Below are 14,262 nucleotides of genomic sequence, written 5' to 3'. Positions count from 1 at the left end.
AGAATTTTTTCAAACACTGTGGTTACTATCATGCTCTTGGCTTCTGGTTGGGACTAAAAGGAATTCCTTTTCCAATCATGACTCTCACAAAGTCTGTTTAGTAGAAATGTTTTAAGAAAGAGAGGAGGCTACAAAAATTCTGGCAACTGAAATATTTCTTACTATATCCCCAAGATACATTAAGACAGATTCCTCATTTTCTTTTTTTCCTTCCTTTTTGTAAACCAGTGAACTGTTGGGTCTCTTCACTGATAATGAAGGAGCTTGCAGGTGGCTGTTTTTAATCAGCCTCCTGGATCCTTGTCAACCTGGAGATCGACTATTATCAAACCATAACTGCCCACTGCAGACTTGCACAGGCAAAGCAGGGAGCAAAGCCAAGACTGACTTTCAACAATCCTTCCATTTGCAAAGCAGGAACACTGTCAAAACTCACTTCTTTTTTGCTTGGGCAAGACTGCAACTGGCTTGCACAGAGACAAAGTGGGAGCAAAGCCCAGAGGGAGATTCGTTTGTGTTCCTACATTGCCCAACCAGAATGTAAAACACTTTGCAATCCCCACTCTTAAGTTGGTTACCACACCATGGACAGGGGGTTGACAATTCAGTCTGAGCACACCTGTCCTTCAGTATCTCACCATTACTTAGATCATGAGATGAAAATAAAATATGTATTTGCTTTGAGAACCAGCCCTTAAAAAATAATGTTACAGGTGTTGTTCAGCAGCTAAAACAGAATAGTAAAACAGAAAGATATGGGTGAGTCTTACATGTTACCCTGTTTTTCTAGGGAAAAGGGGATAAAAATATATCTTTTTCACCAATATTAATGGCCTACAAAGTTGTTGCCAAATAATAGGTAATGGTCAGATTTGTACTGGTTCCAATTTTGTTACTGTGTTGTGTGGGCATGAATAGAAAGTAAGTCATTATGATTTAGACACAAAGCTTTCCTAGTATGGTGTCCTCCAGGTATATTGTAATTGTAATTACCAGAATTCCCATAGACTATTGGCCATGCTGACTGGGGAGTCTGTGATTGGTAGGGCAACCATTGTATGCCAGGTAGGTAAATGCTGATTTAAAGAACATAGGAACTAGGTTTATGGTGCACTTGGCATTATGGCTTTTGCAACCCCCAATGCTTCAGTAAGCTTAGGCACTGCTTTGGGGAGAGCTTGGGGTCAGATGAGGCAATTTTATTCAAGGCTTTATTTAGTACAGTTTGAAGGAACTTAGCAAGAATTCAAGAGGAAAAGTTTTAAAGGAAGAGAGAAGTCTGCCTGTGAAAGACTGTGGGTCTCTCATTATGTGACAGACTGACGCTGAGAAATTGGACAGAATACTGTTTCTGATCCTGCTGATAAAACCTAATTGCCCATTATCACCACAAGCCAGCGCCTGGGGCTGTGACCCTGCCAACTCCAAGTTGGCCCAGAGGCTTCTATAGAAGCAGGTTCCTAAAATGAGATAATAAAAAAAAGGAAGTATGAATAAAATAGCCCTGTAGATAGAAATAGTGACAGAGTGATTGGAGAAGAAGGGAGGGAGTGCATGGAGGGGATTTTGCTTGTCTTCCATAGCTGGCAGATAAAAGGATCTACTTTTAATTAAAAGCTGCAGTATCTTCCCTGCCTTTTCTCTTTTCTAGTCCCACTAGTTACAGATAAGATAGTGTGCCTTTCAAACTGTCGGTTTGTTTTTTCTCATCAAACTGATCAGCCCACAGCCCTCTGCCACTTCCAGCTTCCCTTTAAAGTGCCATTAATTTGATTTTTTCCCCCTGCATTCCTCTTCTCTTTCCGCTCATGTCCCCCCCTCCCTAGCTTCAGAACTTGAAAACAAACAACTGGTTTGTTGTAGGTGAATTTAAAGCTATAGGATGTTCTTTCTTTTTCTTGTGGACTGTTCCAACCCAGCCAAGTACTACATTCCAATAGAAGAGAATCTATGTAGCTCAGGGTTAAGCTGTAGAGTCCTTGGTGCTCTCTGAGCTTGGTTGTTTGCTTGCAGATGTTTCCTTACCCAACTAAGTAATATCAGTGCTAGTGAGTGTGGACTTTGCTCCCCGTTTATATACAGTAGCTTGCAGGAAGCAAACCCGATGCTCACTGACACTAACGATGTTACCTAGTTGGGTAATGAAACATCTGCAAGCAAATAACCAAGCTCAGAGAGCACCAGCGACTCCACATGTACTATATTACCAAATGGTTGTTCCATTTGAAAGATGGGAAAGAAGGGGGCAAACTCACTTTTCCTTTGTCTAGTGGTCCCTTAGAGAAAAACTCTGACTCGATTTTTTTTTTCATTATTAGTGCCTCTATATATACAGGCATGAAAGTCAATTTCATGTTGAAGTATTAGTCCAGGTATGCCACTTGATGTTTCAATGTCAGAAGACTGAACTATTTACATTGAAGAAATCCCTACCTGTGTAGTTTTGGAAACATGAACCTTCTAGGTTCTCTTTTCATACTTAACTAAGCTATGATACTTCTTTGATGTATTTAATTATATTTCCACTTCAGATAATACCGTAGTTGCACAGTGCAATTGGCAGTATTAGTCAGCTGAAGTCTTGATAGGGAGGTGTATCTGGGCATCTTTTTTAATCTGCTGTTTCCTCCCCAGCTTTTGCTGAGCTGCAGACTGATATCCATGAGCTGACCAATGACTTGGATGGGGCTGGCATCCCCTTTTTGGATTATTGCACCTATGCCATGAGAGTCCTCTTTCCAGGAATAGAAGACCATCCTGTACTGAAAGAAATGGAGGTGTGGTAACAGGTGTATGTGTGTCTGCTTGGATAATCTTTTAAGTTGCCTTAATTTCCTGAGCTTTGTGGGGTTACGCCTTGAGGAAGAAGGATTTGTTTGTATTTTTGCAGTCCCCTTTTGTTTTTTCTAAATAAGCTTTGTGTTACTTCTGTCTATTGATGTCTCTCAGCTTTAGGATATTGGTTTAGGCTAACCTGAATGATCTCAAAATCATCAGTATTCCATGATTCTTACTTCCCATAAGATTTGCTATTTGCTAAAGAAGGTACATTCAAGATGCTGATTCTTAAACAAACTTAAGGGTTTGCTTGTTTTGGAAGCAAACTAATTTGGATCTTGGTGAGATAACTGTACTGTTGCCACTGAGGAAATTTGTTCGTGGTGTATCATAGTCACTGTATATATAACTACTATCCATATTCTTGAAGAGACTAATCTGATGTTTCTTAAATGCCGGATCATGGGCATTTCTGTATTCTGAGGGGGTATGTGCATATGTATATGAAACCCCGCATAAAGAATATGCTAATATTGATTAATCACCTCAAGGTCTTCCAGGGGTTTTGAACTGCAAGTTCATGAACCTCAGCCCCCACTGCAGGGACATGTTTTATGAGCTTTTTGATAAAAAGATCCCTATGACAGCAGATGTTGGACTCTGCATTTATAGATAGTCCCAAAGTGAAGATAAAAATTCATTCAGGGTTTCGTCACCCTCCTTCTATGAAATGTGGTGCATGAGGACTATGCTTTCACACACATCTTGTAAAGTAAGCCAGTTAGTTTTACGGAAGGAGAGCTGAGCAAAAGAGAGATTGATTTGGCCCGTGCTAGCTAGCAAAACTATGTCTTGTGTAAGATTTGAACCACCGCACTTCCTACAGTCATTACTGAGCTCTCACTAGATCACTCCTGCTATTGCTATTGCTATTGTTCTTGTACTCCTTCTAAATTGCAGAGCCTGGAGACTAATTATTGCCTTAATTGTAATGAGAATAAGAAGTATCAGTTCTATAGATACTTTGCTTGATAGCAACTGGGAGAACTGAGGAGCATCTTTTTAGAAATGTTAATGGGTGGGCCAAATAGGGTAAGAAAAGAGGGAGCCATAGGGAAGCATTAAGTGGGCCGTAAAGTTGTTGCTAAGGTCAGTTCAGAGTAGGTAAGATTTTAAATAAAGAGTAAGAGAATGAAAATTAGTTAAAGGCAAAGAACAACCGAAGCATTTTGCTGACAGCAGAATCTTAATGAAAGTTGGCACACTGAAAAGCAACTGGGCAAATAGAAAATCTCTCACATAGGACTATCTGGTCTTGGACTATAAAAGTAGTTGTGTTATCCAGAGAGGGGTTTGTATAGCAGTGCTGCTGCTTCTGTGATACGGGCATATCCGCCATGCCCACTGATCTCCTTTGCAAGATTTCAGTGTGTTGTTCTTTGTATTTGTATTGTCTCAGAATAATCCTGTGAATTGCTTGTGTATTTTTGCTACTTTTAGCAGATTTTTTTTTTTACTTTGGAAGGCATGGATTGCTCAGCTGTTCCTTGCCTCTGAACCTCACTAGCTGATCCACCTCTTTCTTTGTTGGCAAAGTGTGTACGTATTAGAATGCTCGTGTGGCGCAGAGTGGTAGGTGGCCGCATTGCAGCTGAAAACTCTCCCCACGACCCAAGGTCGATCCCAGCGGAAGCTGGATTCTCGGGTAGCCGGCTCGGGTCGACTCAGCCTCCCAACCTTCTGAGGTCGGTAAAATGAGTACCCAGCTTGCTGGGGAAGGCGACGCCTGGGGAAGGCAGTGGCAAACCACCCCGCTGTAGTCTGCCAAGAAAATGTCGCAAAAACAGCATCCCCCCAAAGGGTCAGATATGACTGGGTGCTTGCAGAGGGGACCTTTCACCTTTCAGCTTTTCAGAGATTCTCTAAAAAGCAAAAATCATACTTATTATAATTTTACTTATTTATTCAATTTATATCCTGCCTTAGACAAGAACTCAACAGGACTCACAAAATTTTGAAAATATAGTGCAAAATATTAAAAGCTGAATACTGAGAGCCAATGTGGCGTAGTGGTTAAGGTGCTGGCTTAGGAACATGAGACCCAGGTTCTAGTCCTCCCTTAGGCATGGAAGCCAGCTGGGTGACTTTGGGCCAGTCGGTTCTCTCTCAGCCCTAGACCAGGAAGTCGAAAATCATCTATCTACCAACTGATGCTGGATCAGCATGGTAGTTTACACTCCTTAACCTTTATTTGAGAAGAAGTGTTCATTTGCAGTGGATTGATTTGGGCTGATAATAATTATTATAACAACCCCAGGCAAAACAGATTTGGCTTTACAGATTCTCTAAAAGAGATTGGGGGACAAATGCAACTTTCAGGGGATTGTATTCCATGGCATAGGAGTGCTGCCTTGCTTCCTTCTGACAGTTGGGGAACCCTCAGAAGGCCCTTTCTTGCAGATCTTAACAGGAGAGAGACTGCCATAAATACTTAAGCCTAGGCTTTCAGAGCTGTAAGTGTTTGTATAACACATTGGTTTTTTCTTAAAGAACAGTACAAAAAGCAGTTGAATACAAAACTTACTAATTTCATTTTAAATTAATTTTAAAAAAGCTATATACTTTAAAAGTATATAAACTCAAAAGAAGGAAAAATTACAATACAATTTCAATTTCTCTGCTTTTCTACAATATCAAAAACAGTAAAATTGTCTTTAGGAAATCATTACAATTAATTTTTGAGCAACAAATTAAACTGAGATTATACACACTATATCACCTTTTTCACAACAGTCCTGCCACAATACATTCTAAACTCTTCATAGATAGATAATTCCAGATTTTTAAAATATAATTTAATAACACATTAACCATAATTTTCTCCCAAGATCCTGGGTCATCATTGTAATAATATCTAACCAAAATGGAATTTATCAGTGGGAACGACCAAATCATATGCACCAATATTCCTTCAAGTTTTAATTTATCTTCAGTGTAGGAAAGAAGTTCACTCTTTTTTGTCTGTCTGTTGAGAAGTTTAATAAACCTGAAAAATACGTTTTGTTGGACGAACCTGGTTTTTAAATTGCATGAAACATACTTAACATAAGCCAATGATTTTGTAAAATAGGATATCCAATTCCAATTCTCTTGTACTGTATATTATCCAGATTTATTTAAAAAATCATGACTTGTTGACAATCCCATGCTGGCTCCTAATAATGGTAGCGTTGTTCTCTAAATGCTTGACAGTCTGTTCTAGTGGCTTGCTTGTAAAGGTTCTAGTCCTCCCTCTGGCCCTTTTCTGGTGCCAAGTTTGTCTTTCTCCAATTTTCTGGCACCTTACCACTTCTGTAGCAGTTTGTCACAGGTTTTATCATTTCTGCCTGGAGATGTAATTCAAATGACTCTGAAGTCTTGAATTTCTTCAGGATGGGTTCTTATTATACTTTTCACTGCTCAGCTATGCCCTCTCCTCCTTTTCCTCAGTCATATTAGGAAAGGCTCTCTCCCTCTTCTGATAGAAGACAGATGCAAAGAAAAGGTTATACAGTTCTGTTTTCTTCTTAATTTCCTTTATTACTCCATCACCTTCCTCATGTAAGAGACCAATAGCCTTCTTGTCTCTTATCATGAACATACTCCAAACTTCCCTTCTTATCATAGTTTGCATTCCTCTTAAGCCCTATCTCATCTGAGTTTTCGCTTGAATGGAATAGAAGAATTATTCCATTCTTCAAGTTTGAGCTATCAGTTTTTCATTCTCCTTGGTTAACAGCCCCATTTCCTTTTCCTAAACATTTCCTTTTTGTTTTTCACCTTGTCAGACAGATCTCTGTTCATCCATATTAATGGATGAAAAATCCAGCTTTTCCAATTTTTCCTTCTCAGGGAGTTTATTTGTCCCTGTCCTATTTAGTATCGTGTTTTTTCAGGATCTCCTGTACCTCTTTGACTTTGGGGATTTCAAGCTATGGTATGGTGCCCAACTTTTTTTGGAGTTCTTTAAAATCTGCCTTCCTGATGTCCATGACACATGACTGCCTTCTTTTCCTCCCTTAGTTATCTAGTACTCTGTATGGAAATGGTTGCTTCCCTCTAGGGACACTTTTGATCCATCAATCAGTTCTTTCCTGTTGGTCAGGATTAGGTCTAGGATTAGGTCTAGGATAGGTGACCCCTTGTTTCATTTTTCTACTGTCTGAAAAATGAGCTGTCAGCAAGAGAAAGAAGAAATCTGTCGCATCTTCCACTTGTAGCTGAGTTAGTTTTCCAGCAAATATCAGGCTAATTGAAGTCTCCCATTACTACTCTAGGCTGCCTTCTTGAGACTTGGTAAGTTGATTTAGGAAAGCATTGTTCATATCTTCTGCCTGTGGTAAACTCGTGTAATAAATTCCCACAGTTACATTTTATTTATTTATTAATCACATTTATATGGCCACCCATCTCACGCAAAGCAACATATGGGCGGCATACAACAATTGAATAAAACTGGAAACAGATAAAAACAATAACTATAAAAGATTAAAAAGTAGTTATTAAAATAGAAATAATATCAACTTTTTGTACAATATACAAACCCCACAGAGAAAGCAAGAGTATCAATCACAGTAGAGCCATCTAAGGATGTCTCTGGTTCCCAAAGACCCCAGGCCTGATGACATAACCAGCTCATGAGGGACCTCCTAAATGATAGCAGGGAAGGAGCAAGCCTAACTGCAGGGGGAAGAATGTTCCAGAAGGAGGGTACCACAGCAGAGGAGGCCCGCCCCCTGTGACCCACCAAGTGCAAGTCCCTGGCCAATGGAACCCGTAGTATGCCTTCCCTGCTGGATCTAAGGGGACGGGCTGAAGTAATAAGGGAGAGGCGATCCCTCTTCTAGGAGCATACGTAACTGCCCGTGCCACTGCATTCTGCACCAGTTGAAGCGTCCAGATACTGCTCAAGGGCAGCCCCATGTAGAATGCATCACAGTAGTCCAGTCTGGAGGTGACTAGGGCATGATATTCTGTTTGTTACTCCTTTAAAGTTACTCTTTCCCAGATGATTTCAATGGATTTCTGTATCTAAGGTCATACAGATATATGGCTTTTTTATATTCAAAGCCATTCTGCCTTCCTTTCTTTTTCAGTTTATATCTTTAGAACAAGCAATATCCTTTGAGTTCTACATTCCAATCTTGATTCTTACTCCATCAGGTCATATTTGCTTTCCTGTATTAAGAGTGTTACTTGCTCCTATTTGTTGTTCACACTCTGCAGTGGTGTACAGGTAGTCCTCATTTAGTGATCACAATTGGGACTGGCAACTTGGTCATTAAGTGAAACAACCACTAAGTGAAACTGCGACTGTGCTTATGATCTTCCTTCAGCTTTCCTTGGCTTTATAGACCTGTGAAGGTTGTAAATGTGAGGACTGGTCACAAAGTTACTTTTTCATCACTGTTGTAACTGTGAATGGTTGCTAAATGAGGCAGTCAGTAAACAAGGACTACTACAGAGAAATGGGAAATTTTCACGATTTAAACAAATAAATCCATAGGTATTTTTTCATGCCTGCTGCCCAGCTCTTCCTATCCTGTTAAGCTAAATATTTGCACAGTAGTATTGATGTCACTGCTTACCAGAATGCTGCCATTTGTTGGGGATTTCTGAGTGCATTTTCCTGTCCTATAACTCCTTCATTGTCATGTCCTATCATGTGCGTCTATAAAATTAAAAGGGCAAGGGAAGACAGTATTACACTCTATCTTTTGCACACAGAATTTCAGATGGAATGTAAGAACAAATACATGGTTAATATAACACCTATTGCTTTTTTTTTTAAAGAAAGATCTGTCTTCTGGCTGTGGAGATTGTTTTTTAAAAATCTTGCAAATAACTCCAGTGTTTAGGAGAATTTTATATTCCCTGTTCTGTCTTCAGTTATGCCTTTTATTTCTCTTTTCATATTGACTGCATTATTATTTGCTTACCAAACCAAATGTGCAAAAATTCAGGCATTGCTTTAAGAATGAAGCATGGCCATTGCAAGTGTTGAAGAGGAAGTAAATATGCTTATGTATTTTACTGAGTTGCCCAAATTTATTTTGAGCAAAGAATGCGATTTTTCTAACTTTAAATGTGCAGAAGAATCCTGAGCTGGGGTATGGAAGATGAAGAATTATGTCGTTGGGTTGAAGGCATATCACAGCTGTAACATCTTTTGTGAGCCATTATGCCTTTAAGGAAGCAAAAATTACCGAGGAGCTCAATTTCATGATCGGTGAGGTTATACTATGTGTGTTTGATAGAGGCAGACCATAGCAATAAAACAAAGGCAAGGATCTGAGCCCATTCTATCTTGACAGTATTTCAGAAAGATTCTTGTCCTGGAAAGGTCTGTTTTCATGTCACAGATACCAGAAATTAGTTCCTTTGTGAATTCCAGATTCATTTGTATCTGAATCAGGAGTTTAGTTTTTATCCTCTTTGAAATGTAGAGGTTTTTTGACCCATCTGTGTTTCAACTCTTGGCAGTTATGTTGTTGTGATCACACTTTGCCTGTCATTACCTCCTTAATTATTGTGAGGGAAAAGACATAGAGAAAGGGTACACATCAACCAGAAGACAGGGATTTTAACTTTCTAGTACAAAGATAACCGGCAAATGAAACAGATAAAACCATAACATGCAAACAGTACCAAACAGGAGACTCTGGATAGTAGCATTCATGTTAATAGAACTTTTTTAAATTCACAATTCATTACTACAGTCAATTCAGCATGCTTCCTCCATTCATAACTCTATAGTCAAATGAGTTGCATTTTCATTCATTTGAATTTTTCAGGTTATTCTCAAGATAAATAAGGATGGAATGCTATGCTATGTAGTTAAGTATGGAACAGTATCTTGAAAAAGAAAATAGAAAAATTGTTCATAGATTTGACCTGGCAGAACTCGGAAATTAAAATTATAATGAGTAAATGAGTAAGCATACAAGCCTTCCCTAGTTATACTATGTATTGCAGAATGCCAAATGGTGGGAATAAATGAAATTGCAAGAAAAAAAAAACCAGCATGATACATACAAAAGTTCTTGTATTCCCAGAGCTGGGGGAGAGCTCTTATGGCAGCATGAATAACATTCTGACCCAATTTGCAGGTCTGTAGGTTCCCTGTCATTTCATTTGTTTGTTTGTTTGTTCATTCATCATATTTATATGGCCACCCATCTCACAGAATGTGTTATGTGATACAGATATGACTCTGAAAACATGTCTCTCCCCCACCCCCAGTTTTATTTCTGACAAAGCATTCTTGAGATTCTGAAAGTTGTTTGTGTTATTTTCTTAGGCCCTAATAAAATATTCAACTGTCAATTCTGGATTTTTTTTTCTCATGGAACAGGTATGATTGCTTTTTGTCTTACTATGTCAAATGTGCCATCAGCAGTTCTTAAAATCAACATGACAAGTTTGTGTTCATATGTCTTAACTAGAAAAATAATAGTGTTAGTTATTGCAAATGGCAAGGAAGGAATATGTGTGCTGCTTCTCTTTGCCCTTCCCAACTTCTTGTGCATGCCCCCCGCCCCAACTAATTTGGTGCACTGTAGTACGGCTCCTCTTTGGGGTTTAGAGTTGCTGTTTTAGTACTTCTATGAAAATTTAAAGCCATGATGTTTTATTGTTCATTTACTTCTATTAATGAACACACCCACACACTAAAAAAAGTGACAGCGTGGGAAGGGAAAGGAGAGCGTGTGTTTGCAAGATCATTGTTTCATTGCTTTCAGAGCTGTTGATAGCCAGCCAAGCCTGCTGGGATCCTTTATATGACAGATGTGTTACACTGGTTCCTCTGCTAATAGAGCACCACCACTCTGCTCTGCTTGTTATGAGCAGTTGTAATAAGGTAACTTGTATAGGACAAGACAAGTTTCAGAGCTTATCAGGTATTGTGGGTTTTGGAAGCTGAGCACACAGCCCAAAAAGAAACATGCTATGTGGTCCTCCTTTCATTTCATCAAGCAAGCAAAGGCCATTATTTATTTTGATCGGTGAAAATGTGAAACAATGGTTTTGCATAAAGTCATCTGTGATATCTGCCATGAATAGAACACTGTTCTGCATCTTCATATTCCAGTTAGGAACAATTCAGGTTAAAATTACAGCCTTCTTACTTACGCTTCTTTAAATTTTAAAGAATTCATTACATTCTTTAAATGTAATGTAATGTAATGAATAATTACATGTAGAACCTCCAAGGGAAACATACTTGGAGATTATTTGAATGGAATGGAGAAGCAGTAGATGAGAAAAAGAATATCTCTCTCTCTCCTTCTCCCATTCTCCCCCCACATGCACCCCTAATTAAAACAGGGAATTAAGGCCAATTTAAATTCCACTTAGGAGCAATTAGGTCAGTCAGTTTGGTTTGAAGCACTTCAGGCACAATGCCTTTTGACTTGTATTTCAAGCAGAATCTGCCACTAAAAAAATCCAAAATTGGTTTTCTCCAGTTAAAGATCTTAGAGAGATGGAATTATGGTCAGATTGCCCGTTGCTTTAAAGCATGCAAGGAAGCAACTGCTCTGAACCCAACGTGGCCTTCAGTCCAGTAAGCTCATGTTTACTCTTCATGTAGCCTCTAATCAAATGAGTCTATATCCATCTTTTGTTTCACTTCTCTCTTGTTGCTGCTACTGAGAATCAGCTAATTGTGCGTGTATTCTCAGTCTCTTTTCTCCAGACAGCACCAGTAGAGCATTTAGGAAGGCTTCTTTTCCCCATTCCCAAATGTGATCTCGATCCAGTCCATGTCTGTCATTTTCATGATTGTGCCTGACTAAAACGTTAGTTGTGTTGCTTATTCCTCAAAGTGAGGCCATGGCAAGCACTAATCAGCATGATCATATGGATATTGAGGCTTGAATTCTAGCCTTCATTCTGCTGCCTGATAGCACTTTCAGTTGAAGCCCTTGTACTGCTCCAAAATTGGTTTCAGAGTCGAATGTTCCTGTGCTGTTGTATTTGGCAGTTAAGGTGGTTAATCTCTAGCTCAGCAGTGATGAACCCAAAATTGCAAAAAAGGAAAAAACCAAAACTTTCCATTTCTAGCAAGTTCTGCAGAGTTTGTGGGTGGTTTGCTTCCCTGCTGGTGGAAAATCTTGCTTATCCTTCCTCCTAGAACTTGGGTCTCCGCTGACAGCATTTTAGTCCCAAGATGAAAGATGGTTTGACAGTTTGACAGTTCCCCCTTCATAGTGACCACTCAAGGTTTTGTGTCTGTGTGTTTATCCTTAGATAAATGCAGCCCACTTTATAACACAGCTAGAACTGATCTGGTCTGTATTGTCTCTTTTCAGTTCCTTGCAACTGTTCTCCCGTGTACAATAACCAAAGCAGCTGGGATGAAATAACAACGCTCCCCCTTCTCTTCTGCAGAGGCTCAAACATGGGGTGGGGGGTATATAAGGACATTTTTCTTATTCTATTATTCCAGGACCATCTCACATCCCCCAACTGTGGTTTAGAAGGATTTGGGAATGGTAATGACCCTGCAATAAAGTGCCTCAAGAACAGAGAGAGAGAAAGTTGTATGTGACAGAGCATTCTACTCTAAAGTAAACACACACTTATTTACACACACGCAGTCACGCACACTGAGTATATTTGGAAGGAAAGTATCCTGTGTGATGGGGTCCTTTCTGTGACAACAGTATTGATTCAAACAGCTGCCTTTGTATGACTGTATGGATAGAGATAATCTCCTGCCTTTTGCTTTGTGCTAATGATATTAAAGTGAATTTGCATGAATGCTTTTCAGTGCAGTGGGTTCCTGCTATAACTAACAAATATGAATTCAAATTATTATGAATGTGTCATAGGGGACTAAAATAACTACTTTTGTTTTGTGTTATGAATTGGAGCCCTTCTCCCCCAAAGCTACCAGCAATTTAGCAGTTTCTGACCAAATAGATTAGATACATTAAAGCCACGGAATGCTAACCAGTACAAAAGGCAGGGAGAAAGGCTGAAGAGAAACAATTTACCTAATTACTAACAAAGGGCACATATAAAAATCAAGGTGCTTTATAATTCAGATGCAAGAGAATGAGACTTGGGGAAATATTCTAGGATAAGGCATTAGTAGACATTACTAAAAACAATCAAATAATTTTTTTCTGGATAAATGGAGAGGATTACAGAAGCCAATAATAAATACCAGCAACTCCATAGTTTTTAAAAATATTTTAAGTATCAGTTCCAGTCTATATTACTTTTCACTTCATCTCTGTTCTGCCTATCACTTTTCTTTGGTGGAGCAGCTTTTTTGGCTCAGACTTTGAAGCCAGAGACCTGAAGGGAGCAGAATCTCTGAGGTGTCCCATTTGGGTCTGGAGTCAGGCTTTGTCTGAATCTGATACTCATCCCTAGGAGAGTTTAGACTCTGAGAAGCAAGTTGGGCAATCAGAAGATGTGATTGTCTTTGACCTATCCATTATTTGGGTTCTGAATCTCACTTCTTAAGGTAAATTTGAAGCAGGGGCTCATTAAAAATTCCCTAGAATACAACTGGTTTGTCAATCTGAAATCCTGATTTCTTTTAAGTACTTGAATTGTCCTCAAATTATCAAAGTATTGCCAATTGGGCTTTTATGTTTCTATGTGATTTTCATGGCCATTAAGCAAATCTCTGTATCCTCAACTGCAAGCAATCAGTTGGCAGTGATAACCTTTGGTAATGGTTGCTGAAAAATCTTGATTGAAGATAATGTTCCCGTACTTTACAAGAAGAAGGTGGCATTTGCTTTGAAGGTGTTCAGTTCAGTTTTACCTTGTCTGTTTGGAAAAATATGGAGATTGAAGAGATTGTCAGTAGCCTAAAATGATACAGGTTCTTTCCTGCCTCTATTCAGATGTTTCCTGAGTAAAAGTATGGAACTGAGGCACCAAGTAGACTATAGCTTAGCTAAATAGAAATATTTCTCTGCTTGAGCCTCTGCAGATCAGACATCCTGGTCATATTTAGTAATTTATTTTCTGCTTCATGGCTAGAGAGACCATATGACCCAATTCCATTGCTAAATCTCAGGGACAGACGGTAACATTTACAGCCATATGTAGAAAGTGCAAAAGATCAAGATTTCCTGTAGAGCTGTTTGCTATGCTCAGATTTAGCCAGGAGGAATCTGGCAATTAGTCTCAGGTCAAATCAAGCATTTTGGCAATTCCTGTTTAGGGATAGAGAGAGGATGCTTGTTTGATAAAATTTAAAAATGTGATACTGTCTGAGTATGCAGGATGAGAAAAGGATTTTTTAAAAAATGCGTATTTTTTCCTGAAAATTGTTCACCACAAAATAATATATTGTAACTGTTAAAAGAAGGGTTTCATCTGTTATAATGTAGTTAATTTAATTTAGTTCCTGGCTTTAGATTTACAGTGACATATATGCTGATGTTGACCAGATTTCATGGATGAATTCTGTATTTT

The 14,262-nt window shown here is 38.9% G+C and overlaps 1 protein-coding gene across 2 annotated transcripts in view; it reads left to right on the top strand.

Annotated features, from left to right (window-relative positions):
* Positions 1-14,262, top strand: part of PLXNA1 (plexin A1) — a 332,347-nt gene that overhangs the window by 274,863 nt on the left and 43,222 nt on the right. For both annotated transcript variants that reach the window (XM_063291689.1, XM_063291688.1), the window contains exon 20: positions 2,635-2,777. In XM_063291689.1, coding sequence (XP_063147759.1) covers positions 2,635-2,777 — 143 coding nt within the window. The remainder of the gene's footprint in view (positions 1-2,634; positions 2,778-14,262) is intronic.

Source organism: Candoia aspera, chromosome 2 (genome assembly GCF_035149785.1).
Source record: "Candoia aspera isolate rCanAsp1 chromosome 2, rCanAsp1.hap2, whole genome shotgun sequence".
NCBI classification, from domain to species: domain Eukaryota; kingdom Metazoa; phylum Chordata; class Lepidosauria; order Squamata; family Boidae; genus Candoia; species Candoia aspera.
The sequence above is the reverse complement of the archived record's forward strand: the minus strand, read 5'-3'. Positions and strand labels throughout refer to the sequence as shown.